General features: G+C 44.0%; 1 protein-coding gene across 1 annotated transcript in view; it reads right to left on the bottom strand.

Moving 5' to 3' along the window:
• The window catches only part of LOC115138383 (disks large-associated protein 2-like), a 62,448-nt gene that overhangs the window by 22,969 nt on the left and 21,675 nt on the right, over positions 1-17,804 (bottom strand). Inside the window, 4 exon segments of the mRNA XM_029675180.2 lie at positions 566-625; positions 8,774-8,993; positions 10,095-10,284; positions 11,500-11,568. Of these exon segments, the coding sequence (XP_029531040.2) occupies positions 566-625; positions 8,774-8,993; positions 10,095-10,284; positions 11,500-11,568 (539 nt within the window).

The following is a 17,804-nucleotide window of genomic DNA, read 5'->3' as shown; positions in this document are numbered from 1 at the left end:
GCTGGACCTGGGTAGAGAGAGAGGGGGCATGAGGGGTGTCTGGTTGAAGGGAGGGGCAGAGGGAGGGAGGCAAGGGGGCTCATAACTGACAGACCATCAGTCATGTGGGCCAATGTCCGGAAAGCGTTCGTCATGGATAGCGTCATGGATAGCGTCATCGATAGAGCACTCACGACTTCTCTCACTCCCTCAGCCCGTTTCAGGAGGGGGAGAGGATAACGGCGTAGAAGAGGAGTGGGTGCGGGATCATTTTACATTCCACTGTCGTTTTTCAATCTACCTTTGAGATCAAGGCTTGTGCCTGATGAATCAATAAGGTAGAGAGATGCTCAAGGAGAAAACAGCCAGGAGTGACCAAACAGGAACACAGAGATAGTCGCTGGGTCTCAGCAGTAAAACAATGTGGTGGTGTTGCTGTGCGTTGTCTTGATGGATTTGATAAGCCCGTGTGATGGTGGGACTGCTCTTTCACAGCATTTGAACTGTATTTCATTAATAAATAATGATGACGCTGGTTCAAAAAATATTATTCATCACCAGCTATTGGCTCGGACAGGAGGTTTACCTGGGGTTTCGTGGGTCATCCGATCAATGGTGCAGGTAGAGGGAAGGCGGAACTGGATCCCTGAAACAAGCCAGCCAATCACATTCAACATCCTGCCTAGTGCCCAGAACATGCACCAATCACAGTACACTATACAGAAAAACAGCTACATACTGTAAGTGGCAGATAAATCAAGGATAATGTATCAATTCAAACACCATGATTGGATTGTGAGGAAGCAGCAGAATACTTTTTCCTTCAACAGTAAAATACAGGTAAATGACAAAATAAAGGAAACACCAACACAAAGTGTCTTAATAGGGTGTTGGGCCACCACAAGCTGCCAGAACAGCTTCAGTGCACCTTGGCATAGATTATACAAGTGTTTGGAACTCGATTGGAGGGATGCAACACCATTCTTCCACAATAAATTCCATAATTTGGTGTTTTGTTGATGGTGGTGGAAAACGCTGTCTCAGGTGCCGCTCCAGATCTCCATAAGTGTTCAATTGGGTTTAGATCTGACACACACACACGCACGCACACACACACACACACACACACGCACACACACACACACACACACACACACACACACACACACACACACTAAGCATGATGGGATGTTAATTGCTTAATTCATTTAGGAACCACACCTGTGTGGAAGCACCTGCTTTCAATATCCCTTTGTATCCCTCATTTACTCAAGTGTTTCCTTTATTTTGGAAGTTACCTGTATATTCACACAGTGAAAAGAATGGTGACATTTGTGGCCATCTATCCATAGAAATATGCACTCAGAAGATAAGGCTTTTGGCTAATAATTAGCTGACTAAAGTTTTGGTTCCTTGATGATCGTTTTTAACTAGCAATCAGATGTACAGTACACTGTACATTTCAAATGATTTAAATGTGAAATGAAAGATATGTTCTTATACAAGATATGACCCTAGTTGACCCTGGAAACTGTAATAGGGTCAGTAAGAGGCTATGAGAAGACGTACAAAGAGGAAGCAAATCCCGGCAATCACGCTGAGACATTTACGCATCACTCTCAAGCTAAAGCAGCTGAGATCATTGGCTGGCTGTTAGACGGCATTAGCATCCTTGTAAGAAAACTGAGCGTTTAGCATGGCTAAACAGAAAAGAATGAATGATGGATGGGCAGTTAAAGGTATGGGCATTGGCAAGCATGGCTCACCTTCCTGGGAGGGCTTAGAAAAAGAACTTCATGCACTGCCATGTTGATGAGCACTTTGGGGATTGCTAAGCAAAGAACGGAACGCCATAGTAGGCAATGAGGGAGGAAGAAGAAGAATCTCTTCACGTTCCTAACTTGACAGTAAGCAGTAGGTGATAGTAATTATAATAACTACTAAAGGAGAGTATTTTTAACTTCCAGTTATCAATGTTGGGTAAAATAGCCCATCCAAAACAACTAAGAACATTCTAGGCTGATCACACGCTGTGAGGTGAAGTTCTCTACACCGACACTTTCATTAAATCACGAGTCAGAGGTGTGTTCATGTTGCATCAAATGTTGCTGTCCTAATGTGAACACCATACAATTGGTATGTCATAACGTCTTGGCCTGCTTCTAGATGACACTGTATCTAATGAAACATCCAACAACGCAGCAACAGCGAGAGGAAGTCTGATGTATTACGCAGTGGAAAGGAAGTAAATGAATGTGACAATACAACCTAATTAACTTCTCTCCTGTGAAAACCTTGTCAGATTCAGCCAATTGATCTAACTTTTCTAAACGGCAGCACATGAAAATAAGGAATTTAGCACAGTTTCTGCTCAAAACAATAGGACAGAGTATCACTTCTTAGACTCAAATACATTTGTCATCAAATACATTTCTAATCTAATATTTTTTTCTCCCAGTGTACTTTGTTAGGGCCCATGATTTAATGGGCTACTTCATACATGGCTCCTTAATAAAGATCAGAAGTCTCGTGTTTCCTCTGGCTGGTGCCTTGCTGGTAGCAGAGCTGTCATTCTGTATTTTCAATAGTCTCTGGGATCTGTTCCCAACACTGGGCACAAAAATATACGACCCAGCACCAAACGCAGTACAGTAGGTGTCCAAATAATATGTCTTCAGAATCATCATAACCATGCAGTTTAACATCGTCACTATCCCGGGTGTCCGGGTCAATAATGTCACCAGTAATTCTTAGAAATGATCTGGTGATTTACATGTTTTGTTGTATACAAAAGGATGAACATTAACATTTGGATAGACTTGAGTAGCAGCTGTTAGAATGACATTCTCAGTCTTTGGTTCCTGAGCATGAGGATGATCAGTGACAGTAGAGACACGACAACATCACTCCCCTGTGGCAGACAGACAGACAGGACCTCCTTGCCATTGCTACCTGGGGATGGATGGAGTTGACATTGAAAGGGAATTCCCAACATCCCAACAGATGTCTTTGAAGTTTCTGTCAAATATCTGTTGATGTATACAGTGTAGGTGTTGGACAAGACTGACAAAAGCAAGGGATAGGCATAGTAACGGTGTGTGTGTGTGTGTGTGTGTGTGTGTGTGTGTGTGTGTGTGTGTGTGTGTGTGTGTGTGTGCTAGCACTCTGGTACCCTGTAAACCATGACCTCTTTTGTATTCTAGTCAAATGCAAGGGAGTCTGTTACCCATGTTTGCGAATGGTTGCTGTTCATACAAGGACCTGTACATTGCTAGACATGACCGCCTTGTCCACCTGACAGCCAGTGAGGTGAGACAGGTAGTCTCCCCAACGGCACACATCCTTAAACATTCTTGTGTAAGTTAGTTTGATGTTGATGATAATGCATTTTCCTGTGTACCAAATACCCCAGATATTGTTGTTTTAGGGGAGGCCAGATGGAGGTGCTCACATGGAGCAGGCCTTTGGTGACACGCTTCTTAAAACTTTAAATACCAGCCCCTCGTATCCAGCTTGGACAGCCTTGGATATAGGTGCAAGCTAGTAGCACTGATAGTTGGCCGTCTTGGCCACGTACATAGGCTTACAGTTTGTGGCCTCCAGATTGCAGGTCTGCCAAAGACTAAAGAAAAGCAATTGGCTTGGTACTGCTCTGTTTCAGCTGTTATGGGCAGCCTAGCTGTTGGAGAACAAGGTGCTTTCTGTATCTTTAAGTGTCCATGCATACAGAAAACCGTTGAAATGTTTGAATCCTTGTTGAATGTAATGTGATTTGTGGATTCAAATAGTCTTTAAAGTGTGTGTGCATATGTATCTGTGGTGTGTTTCTGCACGTGTACAAAACATATAGTGAAAGTATTCCCAACAGTCCAAACAGCTACTGAGTACTTCTGTTCCATAATCAGATTTTATGAACAATGTCAATTCCCGAGGTTCCCGTTTGTTCCTATAGAGTAAATCCAATCGCTCATATGATCCAACAGTCAGTCTTTGGGATGTATGGTTATATGATAACTTCCCAGATTTACTTTGCTCCATTCCGGAGTGACATTGAACAGAAAACTCAAGATATGTCATGGAAAAACAATATATCCACAGAAAAACAATGTATCCACAGTCAGAGCAAAGATTGTCAAGAACCATAAGCAAAGGGCAGTCTATTTAGTCTACCACAGAGCTTCACAGAGTCTTTGGTAAAACATGTGGTAAATGCCATTTGTGAGAGACGACAGACTCATTGATTAAAAATGATACATTCATTACTAGTCCTCTTAAAGAACCGTAAGAACAGTTCACGTCAATGTTCACTAATGCTTACAGCAGTTCAGAATGCTTTGGTCCATCAGTTCAAGCCAAGTGCAATCGAAGTCTGATGTACATTCAACTTCTTTGATTGTTCATCACATTCTTATGGTGCATTCCATTCAACTATGTGGTTGCTGCCACTAATGTAGTCAGTTATTGTCAAACCACATTAATGGGCAGGGGGTTATCCTATGCAATAGGAAACACTCATACAGAGCTTTACGTGGCCATGATTCCCAGAAAATACACCGCCTTTGGACATCAATACTAAATGTTCCCATGCTGTAATCTGCTACCGATACATTCACCGCTACATTCTTCTTACTGTTCAGAGTGTCAGAGACATGTATGTTATCTCAGCACTGTTGTACTCATATCTCCCACTCCATAGCTCCACACTAGAACTCCTCTTCATGGACCGGGGTTCCCACTGGGGAGTCTTCTGCTGCCACCTGTCCCACAGAAAGGCCTGGTCACAGTGAGACTTCCCTGGGTTGTCAGGAGCTGTCTCCCCCTCTGGATCTCCAGGGTCCTCAAAGACATCCATGCCAGAGGTATCTGTGGCTTCCCCTGTGGCATCCTCTGGCTCCATGGGTGCCATCTCAAATGGGGACAAGCTAATGCTAGCTGTGTCTTGTGATAATAGTAGTGGATCTAGGCCTAGGATGACTAGCTCTGGGTGGCACATAGTGGCTGAGTCCAGGTCTACTGAGTCTGGGGTGAATGGACTGTCCAGTCCGAAGGAGAACAGACCAGGTGAATGTATTGTAACTTGGTCCTGTGGTTCTGGATCTTCAGGGAACTCAGTAGGTAGGCATTCATGCATTTGATCTAATCGGTACTCCATAGCTGGGTCCACAGACACTGATTCCATTTGGTATATAGAGGTTTGGTCCAGACTGGGGGGGCTCAGAGAAACTGGGTCTGGTGGTGTGTACATGGCGATTGGGCTGAGATCTGATGAACTCACACTAACGGTCTCCAGAGGTTCTGGCGGATCCAAGAAGACTGAGTCCAGATCAGATTCATCTGAGGAATTGAAGGTGGTTAAGTCCAAATGGACCATAAATGGATCAGATGGGCAATCAGTGGCCTGGTCCTCTGATTCTGGACAAGGTGGCCATTCTGGCTCCAGAGAGTCATCAAACTCATCAAATGAGTCGATGGTGACTGGATATGCATGCACTACTATTTCCGATGAGAATATGTCTAAATCTAAGGGGATTGGATCTGGGAGGTCTGGAAAGCAGACAGTGGCTAGGTCTTGTGATTCTGAATCAGGTGGGACCAGACACACATCCAGGGGTTCTAAATCAGTTGGGCTCTCTGGATTAACTATGACGGTTGGGCAAATGGTATCTGAGTGTTGATCAAGTTTCTCTGATGAGTACACATTTGTAGGGGACAGTGGTTTTCTCTCTGGCTCTGTTGAGACTATAGAGCCTGGGTCTAATGGTTCAGGGTCTGGCAGACACACAGCAACTGGGTCTTGAGACATTGGATTTTGCTGGCGCACAGTATCATCTTCTACAAATTCTGAATCTGATGCGGACAAGTCGGAGTCTGACTCTTGTGGTGGTGACACAGTAACCACAGGTACTGGATATGGTAGGTGCATAATTCTTGGTTCTGGGACTAGGGGTTTCACATTAACTGAGTCAATTGATTCTGTATCTGAGGGGTTCAGATTAACTGGGTCCAGCTTGTCTGTTTCTTCAAGGTACACATTAGCTACGTCTGTGGGCACTGGATCTGGAGAGCGCAAAGCCTTTGGGTACAGCTGCTCTGAATCTAGGGGATCCTCAATGGCTGGATCCACTGACTGTGCTTCTGAGGAGCTCATGCTGACTCCGTCAGGAGATATCAGTTTTGATAGCCTCTTCGTGTTCTGGTCTAGCGGTTCTGGGCAAACCACAGTGTTTGATGAGTTTACTGGCACTGATTCTGGTTGGATCATGGTGACTGGATCCACAAGTAATGGATCTAGAGTGATCGGGATAGAACCCTCCACAAACAGCGATGCCGGGCGCCTTAGAATGGCTGGGTCCATTGAGATCTGTTTTGGAAGACGGCGCCTCACGATGGCCTGCTTCTCCTGCATCTCTCCCTCCTCAGGACAGTTGACGGCTGCGTCCGCCGTGCTCTGTCTCACCAGCACCTTGCTCCTGGCCTGCGTCCCTACTGACAATTGAGCCACTTTAGTCTGTTTCCCAGCAGCCCCTGTTCCCCCAGACGCCCCAGGCTGTGGAGACCACGTGTTGTAGTGCTGCGTGAAGCTGTTGAAGTTACTATTGAAGGCCCTGAGCTCAGTACACAGGTCCCTCCTGAGATCAGACAGCTCACGACGCATGGCCGACACTTCCTCCTTCCACTGCATGCTGATGGTTGCAGCCAATTGTGCCGACTCCTTGATACTGGCCTGGATTGCTTTGGGTGAGGGCCTCTCTGGGGCCTGGACGCTAGCTTTAGGGGGCCTGAACAGTCTGGGTGAAACAGGGGGCCCAGACTGAGGTTTGGCTGTAGCACCGAAACTCTCTTGGCGGTACAGTCTGTCTCTTCTGATAGGGCAGCCTAGATCGTCATGGGCCAATGGGCCTGTGCCTGCCACGTCTGGATGTACACTGGCCTGGTACTCAGGTAAGCTAGTGGCTTCCTGTGTATATTTTCCCTCTGGAAGACAAACGTAAATATGTGTAGTATGTCATCAGGCCACAGGTGTGAGCAGCTGGAGAAAATGTGCTATCAGAGCCACAAAGCACAGAAATCAAGTCATGCAGTTTTTAGGTTAAGAAATGTATGAGTCAAAATAAGACTTGAAATTGGCCCATATCTTTAGTGTCTAAAAATCATTATTACAGTATGTGCTTGAATCTACAATGCTACACAGGGAAACCTTCAGGAACATAAACTAAATGTTCACAGTCCCATTTTGACTCATATTTCTGATGATGGTTTACACTGCCTTCCCAATCTGAAATGAACCTGTATCATGCTTCTCATCTTTTCACTGCACAGAGACAGCCCCAAAAACACATGACAAAGAATAAGACGCTGTTAAAACCTACTGTATGCATGGTATTCAAAACCTCTGGAAGATTGACCACATATGACACAGGTGTAACTTTGTGCACTGGAAAGAAGCAAAGATGAACATCCCCGCCTCTATCAGGAAGTATAGTATGAACCCTATTGAATTTCATGACGTCCAGTATAACCTATTTACCTGAAGTCAGAGGGGAGATCCAATCACCCAAAGACTCCTGACATCAGACACACCCCACACCATAGATTACATGAAATTGCAATTACACATTTTAAGATGCCGTTTTAGTTTGTTGAGAAAGCAGTGTAAATAACCTGGAAAAAGTCTATCAAAAGCACAATTCTCCAGATGGCCACACCTTCTCTGACCCTTCCCATATATCATTGGTAGAACTGCACGGCAGAAAGAATGGGTACAACTGAAAAACCGTTGATCTTCTTGTTGTGTTTGTGCAGATCCAGGAATGGAAAACAATAGCATGCCTACTATTTCTCCTCTGGCGAAGCAGGTGACCTTAGGGGACCGTTTGCCAAAGTGTTTTTTAGTCACTCAGTGTCACACTCACAGTTTATTTTATTTCACACTAAAAAAATATATAATTTTTGTGACCTCAATTTTGTTGTCCAGCGCAGTTATTACCCACCACATCTGTAGGAACTGAACTGTAGAATCTGTGGGAGAGAAAACTCAAAGCACATGGTGTGTCCATCACTTTGTGGTTTGTAAGTACAGGTAGATAAAGTTGTGGTAAACCCATTCAGTCATGAAGACTCTGGAGTTGAAGCCCTTTTCCCCCTGCCCCAGAGTGTCAGTCAAGCTGAGAACACACCCAAAGCACCTGTGGCTTATCATGAAATGAGGTTTAGAGTCAGATTGTGCTCAAGGCGAACAAATCCATCTAGTAAAAGAAAAACCTAAGGGAGAATAAAATCCATCATTGCCTTAATCTGAAAAGGTCTCATGATATAACGTTCACTTCATGTACCTGCAGAATGATTTCAATAGGGTTCATCACTTTACTCTCTGATATGAATGATGAATGAAGATATGAATTACTGTATTGAAAATGCAATATGATGGATTGGCTCAAAGCAACTCATAAACTGTACTTGAATACAATTTTTATATCAACAATCAGGAAATATGTAAAAGTGATTCATGCAAACGTATGAAGCCATTTCATAAAGCATTTCAAGGGCAGAGCATCACAAGAAATCTCATGTGCATGCTCTTAACTTCATCACTCTCACTTGATACAACATTTTGATATTTACAAGTGGTAACTGTCTAAATGTATGTATAAGGATTACTTTGCATGGCTATTTACACATATCATCCACTTTGGATACGAGCTGTCATCTTAATCAATTGTCCATACACTACTGTATACTTTATGTGTGGTGTCTGTCTATGCGCTGCAGTCCCCTCCTTCCCTATTGGTCTTACCTGTGGTGGACCTGATGGTGGAGGTGACAGTGGAGGAGGTCAAGGTGGGGATGCAGTCATCATCCTGGGAGTAGCCAGCCTGGATGGCCCTCAGGTAGCTGTGGCTCCGTGTCCGGAAACAGCCGGGCAGGTCCAGAGCCTCCACAGCCTGGGATTCCACCTCACTGAACACCGACTCACATACGGACTCAAACTGACCGTTTATATCTGTCTCACTCACCTGCAGGAGAGAACAACAGGGAGAGAAAGGTTCAATTCACATTTTTCTATTTCTTTTCGTTTTTGCCGTCGTGGGAAAACTTAATTGGTTGTTTACAAAGTTTGGAGTTATGTTCTTTTCTTCCACTTAATAGAAAAGTGTTTGCTTGAAATGGGTGTCAACTAATTGCCAGGAGAGCAAATGTTTGAAAAGGATAGCGTCTGCAGAGAGGTAAACAAAATTGTATTGTTCAAATTCGGGTTTAATTTGAACATTTTCTTGATACGTAATTGCTTTGTGAAATGTCAAGCCTATGAGTTGCTCAGCAGGACAATGTTCTTTGCTTGTTGTTGTTTTTCTCAGTTTCTTCAGTTTGCCGCAGTAGCTCACATTATGCATTCTGTAAGCTAGATCTATGATGACATTTTTAAAGGATTGGAGGAATTCAAGGTCACATTCTGTAGTGGCATAGCATACTGTATGAGTGTTAGTTCCCTCTGGATCCCCTGAGAGAATGTGAGTCCTGACCTCGACAGAACCATTATTTGGCAATCTTATTATCCTCAGACAGATATGCATCTTGCGATTTAAAGATATCAATTTAGGGAAAATGAAATGGTCTGATTCTATCTCGCCATTGCTATTTGGCAATCTTTAAAATCAGAGATAAGGATCCTGTTCTATTGAAAGATGTATTATCTTGTAATAACCTCAGCAAGGTTCCGTGGAGGCAGAGATAGACCCAGGGAATTAGGGGGAGAGAGGTTGAGCTTTTAAGACTTGGGACAAATCAATACACCCCGACTTTAAGAGAGAGATTTAGATCTTAAATGAATATAAACCAGAGACATAACATACTCCATTTGGCTTGTACACATTAAAATGGATTTAATGTCTATTCTAAAATGCCCTTCTAGCCAATCAGAAACGAGTATTCAACAATGCCATGGTATAAGATCAAAGTACCTGAATCTAAGGGAGGTTAAAGACAGCATTGAATAAAGGAAGAGAGAAAGAACGCGAAATCCAGGAGCCAGAGTCAGGGCAGATGGCCACCACGATATCTGACATAAGACAATGACAATATCCTGGACATATCATTGTTATAGGCCAGAGACTCACCTGGCTGACCTGGCTAACACAGCTGGCCTGGCTGAGAGTGCTGACCGCCCGCATGTAGCTCTGGTTCCTGGAGCGGAACTGGGCTGCTGGGAGAGGTGGCTGCTGGGAGTTGTAGTTGGTGGAGGGCTCCAGGGCCATGCTGTGGTGGTGGGGGTGCATGTCTCTTGAGGCCTGCAAGTGGTAGTTCTGACTGAATGGAGAGAGAGCGCGAGAGAGAAACGACAGAGAGAGAGACAGCGACAGAGACAAACACAGAGAGAAATAAAGACAATAGTCATCAAGGTGCCGTAGAAATGAGCTTAATAGTTTGACTAATAAAAAAGTCATTTGACACAGTTGTTAAAAAGGAGGAAAAAACGTGTTATTAACTTCATGGCAGACTGATTATGACATTGCATTCCACAGGAGAGGGGTATCTTCCTCACCCCACTAAACCATTGCTGTGCTCAACAGTGTCCCCGAAATTGCAATTCGATTTGCTATTGTGCTGAAACATTCAATCAATGCTTGAAGATTAGGTAAATGCTAATTAGGAGCTAGTTAGCAAGCAGAGCAAGAATTTCTGAGAGAGCAGGAGAGTCAGCCAGGTCAATTAAATGTGCTTCCCCAGAAGGGCAACATAGCCTTTACTCACGGAGTCAGAGAGAGGTTGGACTAGAACTGCTAGCATTTTCAACCAGAAATGACATGTTAAGTGCAAAGAGACAGATGGAGGAAGAGATGGAAAGAGAACAGGTAGGTGGAGAAAGCATAGGAATACAAAATAAGTACACCTAATGTCAGATAGGGACGAGTAAGCCGTTTTCTAGACTTTGTGTAAAGGAAGAAAAATGTGTATTTTTTAGTGTGACTAAAGCCAGTGTGATTAAAATCCTGCCACTCCCTCAAGAACTATCAGAGATGGACCTAATACATGTACAGTATACAGTGTTCATAGACCATATCAATCATTCACACACTGTATGGCAGGTTATCCCTGAGTGAGACGACATCCAGGGATGAGCCTAGGAAACAAGCGGATTCAGGTGCAGAGGCTCAGTTAAACTTACTAATATACTATTAAAAACAGAGATTAGTCACTGGTCAAGACCAGCTACCACTGATACATTCAGTTAAAGAATGAACCAAATCCATGCTGTCAATATAGCTAAGAGCCCATGTAGGTTAGACAGAGCCTCCGTTGTGTTCTACGATGCTATATGGCTTGGCGGCAAGGAGATTGGCCTGGCTGACTTGCCATTGACTAGGAGTGAGTGTTTGCTGTACAAGGTGTCCATATTGAGTCTGTCAGCGGGGCTCAGTGCCAGCTGGCTTTTCAGCCTGACCACCGCAACATGGCAGCACCAGAGAGTGAGAGCGAGGGGGGGTAGGAGAAAGAGAGGGAGAACACTGTGCTTGTACTCACCTTAAGTCTGCAGCAAAATTGGTGATGTAGTTCCGCACGTCACTGTTCATTTTATCCACCCGGTAAGAGCTGTGAGCAGAGAAGAAGCAATGTTACTAAGTCCACTGCTGGGGGGAGTCAATGGATGCGGGTGGGACTGAGATCACGGTGCAACGTCAATGGATTCTGATTGAATTTGTATGTTTGTGGAGACATCAAATGTTTGCCTGTGATGTTCACCAAAGTACCGCAAACATTAGGGTGATACAAGTACATGTTTATGGCCAAACTGACCACCGTAACTGCAACTAATGGTATTAATGGTCATGTGGAAGATGGTAAAAGGTGCATACTGACAGAGTGGTGTCAGTAAATGGTGTTTCATGGCAGACAGTACCTCATGTTATTGGGAAAGTGAAAGCTGGATACCTAGTCAGTTGCACAACTGAAAGCATTCAACTGAAATGTGTCTTCCGCATTTAACCCCACCCCTCTGAATCAGAGAGGTGCAGGAAGGGGGGGCTGCCTTAATCGACATCCACGTCTTCCACCACCGGGGAACAGTGGGTTAACTGCCTTGCTCAGCGGCCAAACTATTGCCCGGTGTCTGTCTGTATAACACACAGATAGACACACTAGACATCATGGGGGTATTATCCAATTGTGATGACTTTTAGCTTGAACGTAAGGTGCACACAGTTGTACGATTCAAAAACAAAATGAGTCGTAAGAAGATCATCAGCAATGATAAGTAGACCATGGCTCATTTACCCATGAAGTGTAAAACGCACTCAGTTGAAATACAGAAGATCCCATCTTAAATAAAAAAAGTTATTTTCCTATTAGATTAATTGTGCGTAACTGAGGAGTAAAATACAACTTAAAGTCCCAGCCATGAACAATGAAAGCAGCTCAAGCTTTTAGCTGACAACATCAGATGAAAAACGCAGCACATTGACTGACGGAGATAATGTGCATTACTTCACCCATCCCCACAGCTACGGCGTAGAAATGACTAGTATAGTCGACAGAGCTTAGACAACCTGCTTCACAAAAAGGCCACCCTTTATTTTTTTTACCCCTGTACATTTGCCTTTAACTGTCTCTAACTGTTGCTAATGCACTTCCCATTGGTGGCAATTATGAAACTATGATACGATGTGAATCTCTACCTCCCTTCTCACTTTCTCTGCCTGCCTTTCATGCTGGCTGTGACTGGGACCTTATGCATTCTGAGAGAGAGAGAGAGAGAGAGAGAGAGAGAGAGAGAGAGAGAGAGAGAGAGAGGGAAAAGTCATATGTAAGAGTGCAAAGGAGAGGGAGAATACTGCAGCTAGGAGAAAGAGAGAGTGTTATAAAGCTGGAGAATCAGCTCCAGAGAGAGAGGGAGGGAGAGTAAAAAGGAGGGGGGGGAAGAGAGAGTGTTATAAAGCTGGAGAATCAGCTCCAGAGAGAGAGGGGGAGAGTAAAAAGGAGAGGGGGGAAGAGAGAGTGTTATAAAGCTGGAGAATCAGCTCCAGAGAGAGAGGGAGGGAGAGTAAAAAGGAGAGGGGGGGGAGAGAGTGTGTTATAAAGCTGGAGAATCAGCTCCAGAGAGAGAGGGAGGGAGAGTAAAAGGAGAGGGGGAAGAGAGTGTGTTATAAAGCTGGAGAATCAGCTCCAGCGAGAGAGGGAGGGAGAGTAAAAAGGAGAGGGGGGGGGGAGTGCATTAAACCTTGAGGGTGAACAGATGAGGGCAATAGGCACACACTAGGCATTATAACTTCTGGGAAATGTGTCTGCTCTATAACAGGAAGGACAGCATCCCAGACAACCAGAACTAACAGCAAAGCCCAATAGAAAATAACCACTGTCTGACTGTTTACTGTCAGTGGGACTGAAGATAATGAGTAGTGAAGTTTAGCCTCATCCCGGAAGGGGTCAGGAGGGGGTCAGGAGACAGTAAGGAAGACAGAGGGACCTACAAATGGGTTTAAGCCACATTATAAATCCATTATAATCATCAGCATCTAATTATGATAAGCCATTATCATCATCATCATCATCCCCATTATGAACATACAGTAGGAGATAGAAATAAATAGCAGGTACATGGCAAAAAATATATAAGGCAATGTTTACATGACCCCTTTTCAAACAGACCCTTGTTTACCACTGTTTTTAAGAACCATTCACACAGACCGGAAATGTCACACCCTGACCATAGAGAGCCCTAGGTTCTCTATGGTGTCGTTGGTCAGGGAGTGACAAGGGGGGTGTTCTAGCTCAATATTTCTATGTTGGTGTTTTGTATGGTTCCCAATTAGAGGCAGCTGGTAATCGTTGCCTCTAATTGGGGATCATATTTAGGTAGCCATTTTTCCCGCCTGTGTTTATGGGATATTGTTTTGTGTTTGTGCACCACTATTTTCACATTTTGTTATTGGTTTATTGTTTAAAGTTTCACCGTAATAAAGATGTGGATCTTCAATCACACTGTGCCTTGGTCTGCTCATTACGACGATCGTGACAGGAAACCTGTATTTTGGTTACAGGGTCTGGGAAAATGCAGGAATCATGACTAGGTCTTTTGGTGGGTTTTAATGTTTTTGTTTTTTTACCCCTACCCCTTTCAGATATTCCAGAAAGCTGGTATAAAAAAAGCAGCCATGGTTAAATAGTGGGACTGTGTATTCACTGTAGACTACCCGCATGTTAGTGTTCCAGTGTTGGGCTACCTGGTTCAAGCCAGGCTGAAGAATTCTGCCTGTAGAGGCCGTATCTTGGTTAAAAGCGTTGGGCCAGTAACCGAAAGATCGCTGGTTCGAATCCCTGACCAGACTAGGTGAAAAATGTGTTCATGTGCCCTTGAGCAAGGCACTTAACCCTAACTCCTCCTGTAAGTGACTAAAATGTCTGAAAGGGATATTATAGTCCATAATGACTGTATCCTTAAAGGCAACAATGACTTAACTATGAAGGAAAGTACCACACATATCTACTGTATATAGTAGAAATCTTATGGGAACAGCTCAACAAACAACGAATCAAGTGTCTCAAACAGCAACTAATCAATGGAATGGGATTTCACTCCGACAATGAGATGTGAGAAACAAGTATGATACACAATCCGAATGACTATTTGCCTTATGTCACATCAGTAACTGACAAATGCTTCACGCATGTTAATTTTAATTCATTACGAATGCTACTCAACAGGCTAATCATAATTTGGAGAAAAAAAGTTATTTTAAAACCTGCCTCAAATAGCTGGGATTGATTTCGCTTGGCGTAGATCTTGTCTCCCCCCCATTCCCAATGAGAAGGCAGCCATTAGAGAAAGTGTGCCTCTCTCCAATGAGTGAGGAGTGCTTCTCTGCTCCTCTATCAAACGCTATGTGTACCATGCCTGATTGACTCATTAACTTATCCTGCTATGCAGTAATGCTTTATTTAAATGCCTTTCCAGTCATCATCACCAATAATACATCCCTTAAATGAGTTTGGCTAGTCCCTTGTATCGCGGCGTGAAATCCGATACAAATTACATTCATTTATTATTAATTAAAATGACCATTAACGTCAGTCCCCTCTTGTGGTGGGGCGTTTCAGCTGAATGGCCTAGAGACAGGCTTGTTGATGGTGATGGATTCTTTATTGGTGAGAAAGTGGATAAAGAGCCACCCTGTCAGCTATGAGAGGGACGTGGCACAAACCAAAGGCTGTTCTCACTTTAACACAATTAGCTACAGGAACCTCTGCCGTCAAATTTACACCCACCGCGACCCCGAGGAAGAGGAAATTGCTTCAAGTGGGAACAGAAATAAAACCTTGCTCACACACGTGACTCAAATCCAATCCAATTCAGTCCAAACAAGCAGTGAGCCATGATATTATAAAAGCTTTCATGTCAGGTGCCACTCATATCAGCAGTACCACTCAGATCAGCATTACCACTCAGATAAGCATTACTACTCAGATCAGCATTACTACTCAGATCAGCAGTACTACTCAGATCAGCAGTACCACTCAGATCAGCAGTACCACTCAGATCAGCATGACTACTCAGATAAGCATTACTACTCAGATCAGCATTACTACTCAGATCAGCAGTACTACTCAGATCAGCAGTACCACTCATATCAGCAGTACCACTCAGATCAGCATTACTACTCAGATAAGCATTACTACTCAGATCAGCATTACTACTCAGATCAGCAGTACTACTCAGATCAGCAGTACCACTCAGATCAGCAGTACCACTCAGATCAGCATTACTACTCAGATAAGCAGTACCACTCAGATCAGCATTACTACTCAGATCAGCAGTACTACTCAGATCAGCAGTACTACTCAGATCAGCAGTACTACTCAGATCAGCATTACTACTCAGATCAGCAGTACCACTCAGATCAGCATTACTACTCAGATCAGCAGTACCACTCAGATCAGCAGTACCACTCAGATCAGCAGTACCACTCAGATCAGCAGTACCACTCAGATCAGCAGTACTACTCAGATCAGCAGTACTACTCAGATCAGCAGTACCACTCAGATCAGCATTACCACTCAGATCAGCAGTACTACTCAGATCAGCAGTACCACTCAGATCAGCATTACTACTCAGATCAGCATTACTACTCAGATAAGCATTACTACTCAGATCAGCAGTACTACTCAGATCAGCATTACCACTCAGATCAGCAGTACTACTCAGATCAGCATTACCACTCAGATAAGCAGTACTACTCAGATCAGCAGTACTACTCAGATCAGCGGTACCACTCAGATCAGCAGTACTACTCAGATCAGCATTACCACTCAGATCAGCAGTACTACTCAGATCAGCAGTACTACTCAGATCAGCATTACCACTCAGATCAGCAGTACTACTCAGATCAGCATTACCACTCAGATCAGCAGTACTACTCAGATCAGCATTACCACTCAGATAAGCAGTACTACTCAGATCAGCAGTACTACTCAGATCAGCAGTACCACTCAGATCAGCATTACTACTCAGATCAGCAGTACTACTCAGATCAGCAGTACTACTCAGATCAGCAGTACTACTCAGATCAGCATTACCACTCAGATCAGCATTACCACTCAGATCAGCAGTACTACTCAGATCAGCAGTACCACTCAGATCAGCAGTACTACTCAGATCAGCATTACCACTCAGATCAGCAGTACTACTCAGATCAGCATTACCACTCAGATAAGCAGTATCACTCAGATCAGCATTACCACTCAGATAAGCAGTATCACTCAGATCAGCATTACCACTCAGATCAGCAGTACCACTCAGACCAGCATTACCACTCAGATCAGCAGTACCACTCAGATCAGCAGTGCCACTCAGATCAGCATTACTACTCAGATCAGCAGTACTACTCAGATCAGCAGTACTACTCAGATCAGCAGTACTACTCAGATCAGCAGTACCACTCAGATCAGCATTACCACTCAGATCAGCAGTGCCACTCAGATCAGCATTACTACTCAGATAAGCAGTACTACTCAGATCAGCAGTACTACTCAGATCAGCAGTACCACTCAGAACAGCATTACCACTCAGATCAGCAGTACCACTCAGATCAGCATTACCACTCAGATCAGCAGTGCCACTCAGATCAGCATTACTACTCAGATCAGCATTACACTCAGATCAGCAGTACTACTCAGATCAGCATTACCACTCAGATCAGCAGTACTACTCAGATCAGCAGTACCACTCAGATCAGCATTACCACTCAGATCAGCAGTACTACTCAGATCAGCAGTACTACTCAGATCAGCAGTACCACTCAGATCAGCAGTACTACTCAGATCAGCAGTACTACTCAGATCAGCAGTACTACTCAGATCAGCAGTACTACTCAGATCAGCAGTACTACTCAGATAAGCAGTACCACTCAGATCAGCAGTACCACTCAGATCAGCAGTACCACTCAGATCAGCATTACCACTCAGATCAGCATTACCACTCAGATCAGCATTACCACTCAGATCAGCAGTACTACTCAGATCAGCAGTACCACTCAGATCAGCATTACCACTCAGATCAGCAGTACCACTCAGATCAGCAGTACCACTCAGATCAGCATTACCACTCAGATCAGCAGTACTACTCAGATCAGCAGTACTACTCAGATCAGCAGTACCACTCAGATCAGCAGTACTACTCAGATCAGCATTACCACTCAGATCAGCATTACCACTCAGATCAGCAGTACTACTCAGATCAGCATTACCACTCAGATCAGCAGTACCACTCAGATCAGCAGTACTACTCAGATCAGCAGTACCACTCAGATCAGCAGTACTACTCAGATCAGCATTAC

Source organism: Oncorhynchus nerka, linkage group LG12 (genome assembly GCF_034236695.1).
Source record: "Oncorhynchus nerka isolate Pitt River linkage group LG12, Oner_Uvic_2.0, whole genome shotgun sequence".
Classification (NCBI taxonomy): domain Eukaryota; kingdom Metazoa; phylum Chordata; class Actinopteri; order Salmoniformes; family Salmonidae; genus Oncorhynchus; species Oncorhynchus nerka.
Note: the sequence above shows the minus strand (reverse complement) of the source record. Positions and strands in the feature narration are given on the sequence as shown.